The sequence below is a fragment of the Lethenteron reissneri genome, chromosome 39 (assembly GCF_015708825.2).
Source record: "Lethenteron reissneri isolate LAM-NWPU_2019-01 chromosome 39, ASM1570882v1, whole genome shotgun sequence".
NCBI lineage: Eukaryota > Metazoa > Chordata > Hyperoartia > Petromyzontiformes > Petromyzontidae > Lethenteron > Lethenteron reissneri.
The window spans coordinates 2,745,365-2,763,557 of record NC_083817.1 but is presented as its reverse complement, the minus strand read 5'-3'; the positions used below and the strand labels follow the sequence as shown (position 1 = coordinate 2,763,557).

The following is an 18,193-nucleotide window of genomic DNA, read 5'->3' as shown; positions in this document are numbered from 1 at the left end:
GAGACGTCGTGTTGACCCTTCATCAGGAGGGTGGGTTTGAGCAGGACACTTTGTTCACAATGATTTTACTCAGGCTCTCACGGAACGTAGAATGCACCCGAAGCCAACCCAATTCAGCATCCATCGCGGGGTGCTCGCGTGTGCGTCCCTCCCAACCTCTGATCGGCCTCAAGAGACGACCTCCTTGCGACGCCCCGTCTCTCAAACCGCGCAAGTTGAACGTCGCTTCTCCGTTTTCGCTACGATCGTCTGGAATTCACTCCCTCCTCTCTCAACTGTGCCGCTCATCGGCACGGCACAGAATCCCAAGACTTTTTAAGTTATCTCTCCCGCACCTCCGAATGTCGTTTTAAAAACGTGTACGGGGTGTTGGCGCGGCCCTCACCTGCTGCGCGAGCTGGTAGAGCATGCGCGCGCTCACGGCCGTCGTGTGAGTGCGCAGGATGTTCTTCTGAGCCTCCTCTCGCTTCCACTCGTACTTGTACCTGCGGGAGACAGCAGCAGCGCCGCAGGTCACGCGCTTGCCACCTTCCGGTTTGACACCACCCCGAGCCCCCTCTCCTGCTCACGCTCGCAAATATCGGAATTCTTGCAGCATACTTAACAATGCGGCGGGAAAATAAACTTCTGCAATCCGAAATGCATCCTCCGGGCTGTAAACAGGAAGCAAGTACCCGCAATGCTCATTTGAGCAGGAAATCACTTTGACTTTTGACTTTCTCTTCTTGGTTCTTTCGGTAAAGTCACGTAGAAGGGAAATAATAAATTAATAAAAATAAAACATAATAAAATACAATTCTCACGACGTTTCGGCCACAACGCAAGCAGCCGTCCTCAGGTGAAGAACAGGTCTGTCGGAAAGACAGCGTCCGAATCCATTCGGACGCTGCCTTTCCGACAGCCCTGCAACACAAGCCATCATCATGGTGATGAATTTTATTCTTTTATTATTTCCCTTCTACGTGACTTTACCGAAAGAACGAAGAAGATGAATACCTGCAGTCACGAAAGCTTTGAATCGAAATTTTGATTTTCTATTTGAAACAAACGCATGCAGACGATTTCTGGGAATTCCATGGAAGGACGGGGTGGGGGGCAAAGCAACCTGGAAGAATGCGGCAAGAAAGTGTTGAGGGGAAAGTGATAAAATTGGTGTGGAGTGAGGGTCGTAATTTAATTTCAGAATCGATTTTCTTTTCAGCCTGTTTTTACCCGATCGTTGGTATTTCTTCACGAATTTTTTTCCCAATCTCTCTTTGCGCAGTTGATTTTGCCCAAATGTAATAGCAGCACAAAATGTGCGTGCATCGTAAGCAATCGATGCATCGTCGCGTGGCCGGCCGGCGTACGCGTGTAAGTTTACAACTGCACAGATTAGCACGGCACGAGTCTTGTTCGGTGCAGCGAGAGACACCTTGATGATACTTTTTCATCGTCTTGGTTCTTTCGGCAAAGTCACGTAGAAGGAAAATAATAAAATAATAAAAATAAAACATTATAAAATAATTCTCACGACGTTTCGGCCACAGCGCAAGCAGCCGTCTTCAGGTGGAGAACCGGTCTGTCAAGTAGACAGAGTCGTGAGAATTGTATTTTATTATGTTTTATTTTTATTATTTTATTATTTTCCTTCTACGTGACTTTACCGAAAGAACCAAGACGATGAATCCCTGCAGTCACGAAAGCTTTAAATCGAGATACTTTTTCAATTCGCCACCGCGTCACGTCCCCGTCAGATGTAACGCTCGCGGATCTAAAGCCCGGCGATGACGCCATTCCCTCCGCGCTCACGACAGCGCATCAACTCCCTTGCCGCCGCTCGCTCACAAGCCACAGATGTGTCCTTGACCTCTTGACCTGCAGTACATCTCCCGTATCAGAGTCAGCCTCACATTCGCTGTTTGCCGATCGCCACAGTGTGTGTGGGCGTACATGGCCCGCGCAAACGAGCTAAGTGCTTGCAAAAGGCCCTCCAGGTATGCATGTGGATGTTTGTCCGCGTCACACATACAGCTAATCTATCACGGGCAGCACAATAGGGGCGTTCGTGAGCGTAGAGCGCAAACAGGGACGGCAAGGTTAGCAGATAATCGCGTACACAATGGTCGTCGTAAGTTCAGCGCAACAGCTGAGACGTCTGCAAATAATTTGACTTTGCAATTGCGTGCGATTCACAGAGGCGGCCGTCGGTTTGCGCCCGGAGGTTTGTTCGTGGCCGAGGGAGGGGAGAGGATCAGGGATTGGCTCTCAAATGCAACAATGGCAACACAACTCTCAATCCTTTTGTTCAGATTGGCCGGATCATTTTTTTTTAAATGCAACAATTTGTATTGTGTCTTTTTTACGCCCCATCACGACGACATTTGTGTCGACTATTCAGAAGACATTTATAGATATATATTTTAAAAATTAATTGTTAGGAGTACTTTTTCCAAAGTAAATTTTTGCAAAGACAGAAGCCGGAAAACCAGTTCATGGATTTAGAACTGGGTGCACTGCTTTCACACTGTACGCGTACTGTACGCGTACTACATGCGTACGGCAGCGCTGCAATGAGCGTCAGCTCCCAGCGCATCACACGTAGTCATCACAGGACACCAGAGCACAGCAGGGACTTGCAGTGTGCTTTGCTGCAGAGAAACACGTCATTATCATCAGCCACGATCAAACCACTGCTGGATGAATGCCACTCTCATGTCTCATTTCTTTAGAACTGCTTTTTGCGTGACTTTGTTGTTCTGCTCCGCACCTAACATGAGCACGGCTGGCTACGTGCTGTGCGATAGAAGTTCAACGTACACTAGTACAAGCCGTCGCCATTCTTCACAGTCCCGTGATGCAACTATCCGTGAAGCACCTGCATCCGAGCCAATTTCATCGCGGCTTCATCTCCACAGAGGGCATCCCCTTGGGCGCGTTTTCAACCTTTGGCTACCAATTCTGTTGTTCATCTCAAACGCTGCCACAATTCCTATCAGCGACGTGCCTTGCCCGGGCCCACTCTTGTACTTTGGTACACTAGGTATTCGGCGCTGCTCTTGGGTGTAATGGTTAATCAAATAAGCGTACCGCCGTTAATCTCTGCACGGAAACTTTTTTTTTTTAAAGCCCACTGGCCGATTGGCCTTCCGAACAAACGCTGCTGGATATCTTAAGTCCTGTAGGCAAGTCAGTCTTTGGGCTTTAAAAATATATATTTAAACAATTATTGTGGCGACACGAATGGTTTATTTACGTATTCGTTTTATATACTTCAGTTGTTGCATTTAACAGCGTTTCCGAGGTTCTGACGTAATGCCACGCGGCACGCGGGTATTATTTGCCATTCAAGTGGCGGTGACATTTGCAGTGACGGGTACGATCAATGCGGGCCCCGTGAAGGCCGCTAAGCGAACCGTCACGTTGACATTTCACGAAAAGGCTCCCTTCATCACCGCCCAGTGAAGTTCATCCGAATCCCAGCTGTGAGAAAGAAGCGGGTGAACGTACGAGCGGACGAGCGAGCGAGCGACTGAAGAGCCAAGTTGGTACACTGTACCTAATTATCAACCCTAGTGGAGAGGGGACGGAGTCCCATCGCGTGTCGCGTGGGAGGAGACTGAGATACAAAGAAACGAAGCGAGCTTCGTGCCACACATGCACGGGGAGGGCTTGGGTAATCGGCCACGGTGACCCGAAAATGATTCAAGCACTGGGGCTACTTTTTACTTTCTGCGCCAGACCTCAGAGAAATGGAATGCACTATCAGCCAAGTGTCTAGTGTACACACACACACACACATAGAAAACGACTACCCGTACAGCCTTTAAAGGCTGCCATGGCACACGAGGGGGTGGTGTGACCAGCACCATACTTGGCCAACTCTGACTCCCCCAATGTTGCTGTTCACACCCCTTCACGTTAAGGCCGAGTCAACCTAGAAGAGGTACAGAACAGGTTTAAATACGACTCAACGCCGATGTCAGCCGCGGCTGGTAATTTATTTCAGGTCGCCACTAGCGCAGTGCAATGACCGTTGAAATACTGCTCCCCAGATAAAACAGTGGCCATGTGACGGTGACATCACCACGGCGCTTGTTCCGAGAAAGGTGCTCCCCAGACACACGCACGCGTGTGCACGCGCAAGCACACGCGTGTACATCACACGCGCCGACAGTCATCCAACGTTTGGCAAAAGTTGCGTTGCCAAAATAATGACTCTTTTTTCTAGAGCAAAACTGTCGAAATATATATTGTAATGTGCTATTGTATCTGTTTTAATTTCTCAAGGTTTACTTTCATAAGCACCGGCCAAATATTGAAGGTAAAAAAAAAACACGTCAAATAAACCGCTTGCAAAATGAAATTAACCAAGGATAAATAAAATACATCAAACAAAGGTTATGTTACACATCAGAGCTGCGTAAATCCAAAGCGCCAAGTACTTGTTCATTGCCGTCACGAGGAGAGCAACCAGCGGCACCGGCCTACGCTGGGCCTCCCCGGCGTGGACTCGCGAGCACGAGGGCTGCCACGATATCACTGGTCACACGGCGTGACAATGTTCGTGGCTGGGCTGTTCAGCTCTCCGATGCAGTCGCCAGGTTCCACCGCGCGTTATTCGGCATTACGTCCGACGTTTTGGCCCACGCGCCAGGAGCTTCTTCAGGAACAATTCAGGTTCCACGTGTTGGGGAGCTTCTTAGCGAACGGAAACTGAAGAAGCTCCCAGGCACGTTGAGCGAAAACGTCTGACCAAATTGCCAAACAACACTCGGTACGACCCGACAACGCAGTGGAGACTTTCCCCGCGTTGCCGCGTCGACACGTGGTGGCGAACCGAGCGGGAAGCCGATCGCAGGCCCCCCCACCGGGTGTGTGCACAGGCGAGGTTGCGCGTGCCCGCGATCCACGCGCGCTAACTCATTGTTTGACCTCGGCGGTGCGGTCCCCAGCTGCCGTCCGGCTGGCATCGAGCAGGTGAGCAAACTCGTGGCGAAGCCACCGCGACGCCCTCGTTAACGCCCCCCCTCCCCTCCCCGCTCACCCGCCCCCCCCGTGTGAAATTAGAGCCGCGATATGCCTGTCAGAGCGTGACGATTATGAGCGCTGGCTTCCTGCGTGATGCCCCCCCCCCGCGCCCCCCGTGCAGCGTGAGGATCGTGTTACCGCAAGCGCCGCGTCTTGTGCGGTTGACGTCGGCGGAGGTGTCTCACTGCCATGGCAACGCCGTCACAGGTTACATACTCGTTTTGGCAACGTTTAATTAGTTATAATAAAGGTGCAGAGGGCCTGCAATTTCTTGCTAACACGGGCGGAAGGTCCTCCCACTAGAGCGGGGCTCCGGAAGGGATTTTTGCCTACTCTTTCACGCTGGTCAGGCGTCTTTGGAAGAGGTCGCAGGAGACACACTTTAACCCACCACGCACAACCTGCCGATCGTCTGTGGCGTACCGATTACTACTGCTGCCAGTTGGACAGAGGTTGTATGGATATAAGAAACCTGCCCCATTGCTTCATCTGCCACTCCGGGAGATTAAACTGGCTACCTCTGGATTGTAACGTTCAGTGTGCTCACCAATGCAGCATGCCTGATAATTATAACAATGCCAATCTTGCCAATTCTTAAGGTGCTTTTTCAAGAGGGTACTGCTGCATTGTGATGTTTGTCAGATGCCGTTATTTGGGCGTTTGGCTCCATGTGGAAGGAAACCACAGAAGCCGGAGAAAACCACCTTTTACAAGGGAATTAACGCTGAATGTTTTGCACAGATGAACCTAAAAATATCGCTGCTGCACAGCACATCTCCTGGCCACCTCACTGCCTAAAACCGAAAACAACAGATACTCGCAGGTAGTCTCTAAATCTAGTGACTAACCAGGCTCAAAACCTGCTGAGGTTCCACGATCTGACAAGATCAGATGCATTCGGGGCGATTCAGAGAAATGTAGTTGACGTAGTTCATCACAGCAACAATTCCCATTGCAGCAAATTTCCCTGGCATGTAATAATCAATCGTTGAAAATTGATGGTTACGCACACAATACGCGTATCAAATGGAGCGTGTCAGAATCAGCTGCTGCAGCTATGATTAAGAACCCTACATGCAAATCATACATTTTTACGCAAGTCACAGTGACATCACAGCTTTCTCTGTGTACCGACATCACAGCGCCCTGTGACATCAGAGGTTGTCTGTGTAGGGTGACATCACAGCATGCTCTGCCCTGAGCGACAGCTGAATCAAACAGTGGCTGCTGTATAATCGGCAGCGAGCAACAGACACGTGCGTCTGTACGCCCGCGTGCCTGCTAGACAAGTTAGCAAGGCTTCCACTGACGGCCGGGCCAGTGGCGGACACTGTCCAGGCCGGTGGAATCTTTCCCCGCGTTAATCTTCAAGCCAAAGGTCAAGGCCGCGATGCTTCTAAAGCCCTCGGCGGCGTGGAGCAGGGAGGAGACGTGCACTGGAATTCCCGAAGAATGTTTTCTTGGGCAAAGCTAAGAACTTCTCGACCCCTGCGCCTCCGCCCCCACCCCCAACCGGCTCAACCACGGGCGGCAATGTGGAATTCCCGGAGAGATTTCCCACCGTCGATGAATTCTACGATACGGTGTTTTCATTCGGAGTGTGATCGTCATCGTTATCCTCACTCAAAGCCAATGCCAAACCAAATCGCAAGACAGTCCCGGTTGTGAGCTGCTCACCACTGCCCCCCCCTTTAACCAATCCACAATTACCAGCATGGTGAAGTATGGTCAAGCAACTCCCATTGTTTGCCGTGTCTGTGCCACGGTTGTGGTATTCCCTATCGTTGGAAATTCGTTGATCCGATAATGTGGAAACTTTTAAATGTTTTCTTAAAACCACATCATCTGTAGTCAGTTTATTTGACTTCGCTTCTCCTCTATTGGCCTGTCCTTACCCTTATTCTCCCAAGGCGCCTTGCGACCGTGGAAGGCGCCTTACAAATAAATTATTATTGACACGGCGTGGGAGTCCTTCATCCACCAGTTGATTGAATAAGGTCTGTAATTCTTCTTATTATTATTATTGATATATAATAATCTATTCCCGGATGAGGTTAGGCTCCATAGCACCTGGAAACCCTCCATCCCACTCGATGGCTGATGGAGTGGTTACTTAATTGATTGATGAATGGAAAAGTGGAGGACACGCAGCTTTTCGCAATGTAATGTACAGTACTTTAAGACCTCTACAGCAGCGCTGCAAAGCAACTTCACACATCACTGATTTTAATACCCCTAAATAATACTGCGCATACTGGCCTTCCATATTCCAGCAACCGAGATTACGATAAAACATTTATTTGGAAAATCAATGTAACGGATTACATATATTTTTACGTCCTTCCAAGATATGTATGCTATTTATAATCCATCGAATGTAAACACATTTGATCACTCGGCGAATGATTTTAAAGTCAAAATACGCTGCACGTGACAGATTTCAGTCAATCACAGACAGTTGCAATAATAATAACGCTATCGCTGAAGCAACAAGTACACAACACAGACGATGTGAGCAGTGGCCGTAAGAGAAAACTATTCTATTTGGAGACCTCCAAAGTTGCTCAACTTACTTGAACAAACACAGGACCAATGTTTTCTCGAATACATCAAGCTTACGTCTCCTTACTTCTCAACGGAAACTCAGCGGCTCTCGCACACGGTGTGTTGGGGGGGTGGATGGCAAGAGACCAAGGCTTCAACCGCTCGTGGAAAGCGCAGGTGTACACACACGCACGCACCGCTAAACTCGAGAATTTATAACCCGTGAAGCGGCGCGATTAATAATGCCATAACCGACGGGGAGTGATGAATGGGAATTCCTGCTCCAATTGCTGAAAGTCAACACCGAGAGGTAGCGAAGAGGGGGGGGGGGGGGGCCGACCTCGTTGCTGCTTTGCGAGTGAGGGGCGGCTGAGAGAATATGGAAATATCTCGCACGGACGGATGAATGGACGTCAAAATAAAATGGTTGCACCTGTGAAAACTGCCAACCTGCACAGATAGTTGCGCACCAGATGCTGCAGTCTGCCCGAGTTGTGCGACAGCGCCTTTTGAAAATCCTCACGCAACAATTTTTTTTTCCAAAGTTAAATCATGCCCCCCCCCCCTCCTCCCCCCGCTCTAGACAGAGTGCCAAACACTTCCAACGTGCATTTCAAATTCAAAACAAACGAGTAACGGACATGTCTGATCACGAGCAGAACAGTCGCAGCACACGCACAGTGAGACAACACGGACTGGGCGATTCCTACAAGCAATTAAAAAACTGTCTGCGAGCGATGAGAAACTCGCCGGACAGAAACGTGATGAGGGAAGATGTGTCCACGTAAAGCCCTACCGAAGCACAAGGGAGCAGTAGGCAACGATGGGCTATACTTTGCTCATGATTCCTAATGAGGATGAAACCTACATCGTTCTCCCATTGGCCTGCTTTGGCAACAATGGACTGGAGGTCTAAAATTCAGTTTCCCAGCTCACCGCTTGAAGAAACTCTCAAAACAGACGGAGTGAAAGGTCCCCTGAGGTTGATGTTAAAATCAGTCGTGAACATTCTTCTGCCATCAGTGAGGAGCAGGGGGCAGCTTTATCAGTCAGAACTTGATGGATACATTGTCCGCGTATAAATACGATCTTTGTAAAGGTGACAATCTTGTTGGGTGGTGGAGGATTTATGACAAGATTTTTTCAATAAAATCACTACTTGGCTGAACCCCACGAAAATATATGAATCATTTTGTTGAACTACGAAAAACCTACTTCTAAGTAAAACAGGGCTGTGTGGATTATACCACGGAATGGTGATGTCATGTGCAATGCAAGGCATGCTGGGAGCTCATGATCACAATAGTACCGTCTGCTGTCTAAAAATCACCTTGTGTGTGTACAAACCCCATATAGCTTAAAATAATCGGCCTGTGTCTCCACATACACATACAAAAACACGTATTAGTCCAGCAAGGTATTGGCTTTTCAGTCCAATATCATCCAGCAGGAAATGTTGTTTGTGGATAATCACTCTTGGGTGACATCAGTTTTGGGTGACATCAGTTGACTATTCAACATCCTCCCGCATGCTGCTTGATTACCCCCCCCCCCCGCTTCCATCTGGCTACCCCCCCCCCCCTTTCCGTCTGGCTACCGTGTGCATTTTCGGGGTCGGGGGGGGTCACGCTTTTGCTCCGGTTAAACATTAACTGCCACCTGCCCCGGGGTATCGGATCAAAAACCCAGGATCAAACCCAGTAGTCGGGACTGCAGTGAGGCCAGGTGCATTTACCAGTGACAAATAAAATGTGATCTGTGCTATAAAGGGGTCTGGGGGTGGCTGGAGGGGGGGGGGGGCTGGAATAGTTTCCTTCAAACAAATACATCTACAGAGTAAACGTCTACATGACCGCAGGTAGCCTCTCGTTACACGATCTGCCAGCATACATATTTGGGCTGACATGGTCACTCATTATCCCCCGTGTTGCCCCGATCCTGTGCCTTTAAGATAAAAGTGAAAATGGCGTAATTACACACATCAGTCACTGCAATGTTCCTGCACAGGTAGAGGCCTGCCAAGACATGTTACTCACCGAGGGGGAACTGAAATTATCCCATACCGTGCCAAAAAATATTTTAATGTGACCAGTGACATAATGCCACGAAAGCCAGGGCACACACAGCTAATGCATTGTGAATCCACCTCGCACGGTAAATGCTCCCAACCCACAGGTTTGGCTTACACACTCAGTACAAATACACCTGGGGTGTAATGATCCATTAATTCAACGATTAATATCGATTCTTTAAGCTCACGATACATGCATCGAATAGTATAAATCGATGTTTTTCTATTGATATACGTTGTATGTAATGTTTTTTTTTAGATGTAATCCACCAGCCACTGGAGGCCACTATATTTGCCCACTGTTAAAACAAAAAAAGAGAAGCCAGTCTTGAATCGCGACCCTGAATCGTGACAATTTCGTGAATTGCAAAAAGGGGGCAATCGTTGCACCCCTTGTCTAAATGCGCACGCATGGACCGGTGTAACGCGATCAGGACAGATATAATAAAAGCTTCTGCTAAAAAAATATTTGCTACTTGCATTGGTACCTATGAAACATAAGGCATGCAAGCCTTATTGGACACAGGCTGGGAAACGCACACAAAGTAACACACAGCAAAGCAATGGACAGGTATGCTATGGGGGCGGGGAGAAAGAAAAAAAAGTCCTTTATTTTCACAGCGAAGGGTGCGTGCAGAAGGGCTTGGAACATCGCCCTCTGCCCCTCTGAACAATCCCTTCCCCAGTGCACCCCGCCCCCACTCGCTGCCTCCGCATCCTCAATTAAGCTGCAAAAACGAAATCGTGCCAACACATCTCCGGCCGGGCGTTCAAGCGCCAGAGTTGAAAGCACAAAAGGATGTCAAATCACTCGGCAAACCAAATTAATAAATGGGCTACGGCAGCCGAAGTCTCCGCGCCAGACAAAAAGAACAGAAACAAATGAAAAGGGCCGCACGGAGGAAGAGGAGTGGGCGCGTCGCGAGCAGGCCCAGAGAGACGACCGGCCGGGCCAACCTTACCCCTGAGAGCCGTAGCCCCCGACAGAGTGGATCTGCTTCACACGCTCCAGGTAGTCCTCGGGAAAAGCGCGTCGCGCTGGCCGGCTCTGCCACAATGCAAACCGAGAGGGACACGGGACGGCACAGGCTCGTGACGGTAGAAGATGCGAAGCGCAAAAAGGGAGGACCCCCTTATTCCAAAGCCGAAACGTTGGCGACAGGGGGCGGGGGTTGCTTTGGCAGCGTTGCTTTTTACGAAACTATCGTGAATGTTTCTGCCGCATGGGTTTTTTTGCGGTTGCACTGTACGGCTCTCCGACGTTGCTTTCTTTCGGGTTCTGATCGCCGCGTGTCGTTTTGGAGCGATGTCCACCTTCTAGGAACCGATTAGTTTGTGAACAACCCGAAAGCACAACGGAGAGCCAATATTATATTTTTATTTAAAGCTTTCGTGACTGCAGTGATTCATATTCTTGGTTCTTTCGGTAAAGTCACGTAGAAGGGAAATAATAAAATAATAATAAAACAAATAATAATAAAACAAATGTTCTGATGCGCACACGCACGGACACACCGCGGATAACAAAGCTTCTACCGCAGTCTCTGACAGAGCAGTGTGGCCCTTCTAGTTAGAGAATGACCCATGAAAACGAATATATAGCCACTGTTTACAAGCGCTGATCCGACTGCAACATAAAAATCCTAAATGCACCAGGGAACGTACAAAGGGTGGATTCGTTAATCGTTTTTCACAGCTGCAGGAGTGCTAATCCCGACAAGTGTGGCTTCAGATCACTATGACCCCAAGCACCACAGTAGTGGCCATTACATACGCCTATTCTAGACTCCAATGGGCTGGACTTCAAACACAAGTACAGGTGGAGTGTTTAACCCCGGGTACGTTTGCACATTTAGCCACCGTGGCTAGGATTGCACTTTCGATGCAGAAACGGCGAGTGTGAGCGTTTGCCGTTGGAATGCCATCGGTGTGGGCTCGATTACGTGCGACGATTCGCAAAGCCCCTTCGCGATTCAGCTCTTCAAATAATTTTAATTTAATACTGCTTTCTGATGGTGCCCTTTCCCTGCCTATTAGGCCTCCAAGTGTCTTACATAAGTTTGATAAAAACATTTAATTTCCCAGACACACACACACACACACCATTGAACAAAAAAACTTGGGCGAAAAGGAAGCCGTGGCATTGTTTCCTAAACCCTGACAAAGTTGGAGCAAAACGTACGTCAATGCAAACTTTTATTTTCATTACTACTACTACTACTGTTTTAACGTCGTTGTCAATGTAGCGCCTCTACTGGCTGCTGGAGCCACGTGAACCAATCACGTACGACACGCACGAATTGTAATTTTAGGAACCCCATTTCACGCGCACGCACACCAGCCCGAGCTCACCTGCGATGAAAAATGTGTCGTGTTGGTCTCTCGCCGGGTGCTGCTGGGGCTGAAACAGCGCATCGAAATTCCAGAAGGAGCTCTCGATGAAATTATTTGTAGGCATTTCCGTAAAGCTGCGGAAGAAACAGACGAACAAACAATCAGGCCAACCCCTTGCCTGTGCTCACAGCACCTTGTTTTATTCGTAAAAATATTTCACCCTGGAAATTCACTTGAGGTGGGAACGTCGCGTATGCTCGGGTGTCCAAGGTAATTGTGCGGGAAAAAGCTCAATACAAGCATGTGGACTATAGATCGCTGTTTGAGTTCTCCGAGGTAACTCTACAATATTCGTTTTCATGGGTCATTCTCTAACTAGAAGGGCCACACTGCTCTGTCAGAGACTGCGGTAGAAGCTTTGTTATCCGCGGTGTGTCCGTGCGTGTGCGCATCAGAACGTCGCACCGCTCGGGACACTCACCCCATCTCCAGGAAGATCTGCCGGAACTGGGTGCGCACCTTGAGGAGCGGGTGCAAGTGCCCGCTGTCCGGCATGATGCCCATCGCGTCAAAGTTGTAAGGCTTAAACTTGAGGTCGCGCCACGAGCCACTGCAGGCGTTCAAGGGGAAGTAACAGATGATCACTGCAACGCACTCCAACTGCGTATTCAGACACCTTTCAGGCACAATATTTACTACGCGTGTGATGATTCACCCTGCACGCCGATTGAATGGAAGAGTCGTCACTTAATCAAATCAAGAAATCTTTAAACAAAAATTATTTAACAATGTGATCAATGTCGTGGCCACTATTATCGACTGCATGGATCGCGTAAACCCACATAACACTGAGTACAATTTTTTAAACATTCTTACCCACGCGAAGCAATGCATATGTTGAGAGCTTGAAAATCAATATAAAGCAATTAATTCATGCATTACACATCTAATGCCAACCAGAATCCCAAGGGCTGTATTTTTCTCTGCATGACCCAGAGATTTGTAATCATGGCAGGAGACAAATGATTTAATCCGCTTGCAAACATGTGTTTAAAAAAAAATGCTACTATGAGGAATATCAGATATAGCCTACTGAGCTTAAACTGCACGTAAAAAAGTGTACGCATTTAAATTATGGGGTGTCACGACGCGGAAACTTGCGCACCGGCCAAAATATTCATCCACACTGTAATGGTGGAAACATTCTGATGGTTTAAGAAATTTCACAAAATCTATACCAACTTATCGGGGCCTCATAAAAATTATTTGGAGCAGAGATTTGTCTTATTTAATGGCCTGCCTCCCGTTGCGCCGTGAAACCAGAAGCGCAGCAATTCAGTGCGCTGTATATTCCTGCCGACAGTGGCTCAGGTATATCAAAAAAAATTGCCCTAGACTTTGGCCATCCTCCAAGCCTCCCAATCCTCGAGCCTCTTGGGAGCGACGGGAGAAACACGACACCGCTCACGGTCCAACGCGGCCATCGGGTCTCCCCCCCCCACCACGTCCACCCCCCCCCCCCCTACGTGGAAAACACAAAACGGGTCGCGAGCCACCAGTCCGCCCGCTCTGGCCACGCCACGACGGGGATGCGGACGCACGCCCACCAGGCGAGATCACTCCTCCCGTAATTCGACCATGGCGCCGCAGCAACGACGGTGGCTTCCCACTCGGGAGCGCACAATCCCGCGACCCCCCCCCCACACACACACCTACCACCGCATTCTGCTTCACTGAATTGCCGAAATAGCTTTGGCTGCTGCGATTGGCGGCAGGCCAATGTCCGGAGCGATCATTCTGTGGCAGCGGCGGCGGCAGTTTCCGTGGGGATTTACCATCGACGGTGAAATCAACACATTTGGCTCCATTCATCTCAAGTGTAACATTCCTCATTGTCACTTTTTTTTCCTGGAGACCAGTTTACACTCAAAACACTGCCCTTAAAACTTCGCAAGTTAACAAAAAATACTAAACTGCTCCACGCACTTAAAAAATTGTGCACTCTTCTATTCTTGGGCATGGCAATATGTTCCGGAGTTAAATGCTAATGTCAAGGTCTGCTGGCCGCGAGGAGAGGGCTTCAGGAGAGCGCTCGTGTTGAGTAGCTATTTCGTCTCTGTTGGAGGAGCGCAGACTACAGTTGTTTATTATCTGGTCCATTGTCTGAGTTGCATGGCCACAATTGCACTGCGGCTTCCCTTAACTTTTCACAAGGGTGTACCATTAATTATTTGTATGCAATACGTTTTTTTTTAAACTGGCATACGACCGGTGAACGTGGCATGAAGCGTACGCTTCAGAGAGACGCGAGAGGTGGCGTGTGGAGGGGTTCACATGCCCCAGGCGTCAGGTGGGCGAAGCCTCACGCCACTAATGAGAGGTTTCGTGCGGAAAATGAAAAGCAAACAAGCAAAGATGCAGGGAAAATTATACCCCACCAACCCTGTTTAACAAACTGAACACTTTCCCCGGCCAAATAGGACCCATTCTTTGGGCATGATTTACGAAGCTCCCGAAAGGACGCATCAAATATTCGTGCACAAGTATCGATGTTGTTTAACTCATGCCAATTTTATGCCGTCACAATTCGGAAAAATCCAGCGGACAAAAGTATCCCAAAGACACAGAGGGAGAGGAGTAACGACACAAACAAAACAGTAAACAAAGCGAGACAAAATGAATACATTCTGGAATAGAACCGCTGCAGTAAATTGCAGAAATTTATCGAATCTAAATTCTATATCTATATAGATTATAAATTTAAGAGAATAGAATCGCCAGAGGTGGGGGGGATAATATGCAGCCATATTTAATAGGTACCAGTGGCAAGGCCACGTTATGTAAACAACAGAGGAATCAAGTCTGAACAAAGTGCGACAATGACTATGTCTGGGCCATCAGCAGGGGTAAAGCCCACGAGAAACAGCTTCATCAACACAAACTTGACGATGGGTGCAAGGGTTTCTGCGCTAATCTTTGCCGCAAAAGCAGTCTTCCCCAAAAAAGCCCCACTTCCTCGTGCATAACGTCAGCATGTGTTGTTTTTCTTTGTTATCTCTGTGCGTTTCCTTGTTTGGTTTTCCTGCCCGCCCACCCACTCACTGCTCTGTTCTGTAAGTGGTTGTCTAATGGCGTGGGTCCCACAGCCTCTGTCGTTTCAGCCTCTCTGTCGTGGGTGTGTAGGCTCCAGCGGCGGTGGCTGGATTGCTGGATTGTAGGAGGGGTGCTTTGTAGTTAGACCAACGCCCAGCCGAAATCTTGCGAGACGTGGGTAAGGAATGTTACATGGAAATTGCACTTTCGTACATGGAATGGAATTTGCAATATCTCATACGTTACAAACAATTCCCTCCCAGTCGGTTAATGCCAGCCAAATGGATGCATTGCTCATACTAAAATAAAGGATATTATTTGGAACTAAGGCTCGTATGAGAAAGGCAGCGCGCAAAGCATAGGGTGCGTGTCGCACTGCGGAGCCACGGCTAATGCTCTGGGGCTCACCTGGCGATCATCTCGGGGGTGAGGTCGGTCTCCTGCTTGACGATGGAGGTGCTGAACGCGGGGCCCTTGCTCACCCAGTAGGTTTTGACCACCCTGCGGCACACGGGACGCACCGTCAAGCGATCACGCTGGCGCAATCGTACAACGGCGCACCAAGAGTTTCATCCACTCACCGCTCAAATGTGAAGTGCACACTGCCATGATCCGCGTTGTCAAAGTACGATCGGCCACGGGCACACTCGAGTGTCCGCTTCTCTTCTCTAACATGGCCTATGATGAGTGATTCACTTGTAAGCGCTTTGTCTGAGAGTTGGTGAACTGCAGGTACACCCACCACCTTCAAGTTTATATTTTGGGCAGTGTGGAGTTATATGATTCAATGGTTTGTGGTTCGTAGCCACAGTCGCACGCAGGAGTCTCTGATTTTCAACTTGTGCGTCAGGTGTCTGCGGTAAGGTTTCCATAGAAGATCGAAAGTGAGAAGTCTGACGGTGCCCTCTCGTGTTAAAAAGTAAAACTGTGCAGCCTCATTAAAAACTGCACCCGAACAAGATAAGGCTGCCACTGCCATCTACTGCATGTTACTTGCATTACAGTTTATGCACACTTGCAACAACTCTGCTAAGTGCAGTGCAATGAAACAGGACCACTGACGAAAACATTTCCATAATTGTATTAATTTACTTGCAAATGATTGCAGTGGCATGCAATGAGTGGATGATTACATGTGACTATTTTAGTTAAGCAAATCAACTCCCAAACCCACTGGCCTGGGAGGTGTCCAGATGCCATTGTACATGAATGTTAATCTCAAGCATGCACAGATTTTCTCTGGGTACTGGTTGAAAAGGAATTGGTCAACAATCTCAATGCAGGACCCTCTTGAACAAAAGTCTTGAGACTCAAGAGGCTTGTACTAAAATATCATCTTCTCTCCCTTCTGTGTGGGGCAGTGTTAGCCCTCGCACACTTGGGTTTCATCCAGGTGCTCTCGTTCCCTCTCACATGTACTCATTAGTTGGCTGAAAACATCTTCATATATAGAGGACCACAGAGATTGGTAATCGTTGGTGGCACTGGCTCATCAGCTGGCTGCCTTCCATTTTGTCTGCGGTTCCTCTGTTTACGTGACAACCCTTACCAGTTGGCTGTGTCGGGTGGTGGCGGGTTTTAACGACACATTATATATTTACGCGATCTAACCCAAAAAAAACCTCTATTATGGATATTGGTCACGAAAGCCTACGTGTTAAACTGGTTCCTCAGTGATTGTGAGAATCAATATGCACAAACGACGCGATGTAAAACTAAACATTATTACCGATATAAATAATTACTGCATACACCTTGAACCCTTAAATTATGATTGGGCAATGCATACCTATATTTATTTTCTTGGTTCTTTCGGTAAAGTCACGTAGAAGGGAAATAATCTATATATATAAAATCGTTCATGTCTGTCTGTCTGTGTGTGTGTGGACTTTGGCCCATACGCACTTTCATTGGACGGCGGTTGCCCCTGGCAACGGCTAGCCACGCCTTCGCCGCTTTCATTGGACCTGGCAACGGCTAGCCACGCCTTCGCCAAGGGCTGCAGTTTCATTGGACGGCGGTTGCCCCTGCCAACGGCTAGCCACGCCTTCGCCACTTTCATAAGCTCCGTATTTAATTAAATAATAGCCATTACACAGTATTGTTGGAGCGCTAGGGGGGGGGGGAAGGAACGCCACCCGTACCCTGCCTTTTCCAAGCCGACAATTTTAGGCGAGGCCGCAGGCTTTGCACGCTACTAGGCCTCGACACCCACCACGCCACTCTGAGGTAAATTCATCAAAGTTTTTCCTACTCTTCACTACACCCCCACCACAATGTGTGCTATTAATATTACTTTTAAACCCAACGCGCCAACAATCGATTACTTTAATGTTCACTGTACAAATACTCATTAAGCTGGGTGAGCGTACTGCCAGTCTATCATGTACACTGTAGCCTGCTTATTAAGCTCGGTGAGCGTACTGCCACTCTATCATGTACACTCTAGCCTGCTTATGAAGCTGAGTGCGTGTACTGGCAGTCTATAATGTGGACTCTTGCCTGGTTATTATAATCGATTCTTTATATGTTCTTTGTACAAACAGTCATTAAGCTGCTTGAGCGACCCCAGTTCGATTCCAACTCACGCCCACCACCGCTGACGATTATTTGAAACGGACCTGGCCCTCCCCTAGGTCCACTCAGCCTCAAAAGCGTAACTGCTGTCGTGTGTGAACATCGTCACTGGGGAGACAAAGGCGGCGGGGCATCGTGGATCCAAGTCCCGGGCGAAGCCGGGTCATGTGTATGTGTGTTTGTGTTTATGTGTATGTCTGTGTGTCTCTATGTATGTGTGTATGTATGTGTATGTATGTGTTTGTGTGTATGTGTGTGTGTATGTATGTGGGTTTTTTTATGTCTTTATGTGTATGTCTGCGTGTCTCTATGTATGTGTGTATGTACGTGTGTGCATGTGTTTGTGTGTATGTATGTGTGTGTCTATGTATGTGTGTGTATGTGTTTCTGTGTATGTATGTGTGTGTATGTATGTGTGTTACGTGTCTGTCTGTGTGTCTGCATGTATGTGTGTGTGTATTGTGTATGTGTTTGTGTGCATGTATGTGTGTGTTTGTGTGTATGTGTATGTCTGTGTGTTTGTATGTGTGTGTATGTGTGTGTATGTGTTTGTGTGTATGTGTG

The 18,193-nt window shown here is 48.3% G+C and overlaps 1 protein-coding gene across 1 annotated transcript in view; it reads right to left on the bottom strand.

Moving 5' to 3' along the window:
• Positions 1–18,193, bottom strand: part of FARSA (phenylalanyl-tRNA synthetase subunit alpha) — a 56,542-nt gene that overhangs the window by 32,144 nt on the left and 6,205 nt on the right. Inside the window, 6 exon segments of the mRNA XM_061567485.1 lie at positions 386–485; positions 10,588–10,652; positions 10,654–10,673; positions 11,978–12,093; positions 12,441–12,569; positions 15,461–15,553. Of these exon segments, the coding sequence (XP_061423469.1) occupies positions 386–485; positions 10,588–10,652; positions 10,654–10,673; positions 11,978–12,093; positions 12,441–12,569; positions 15,461–15,553 (523 nt within the window).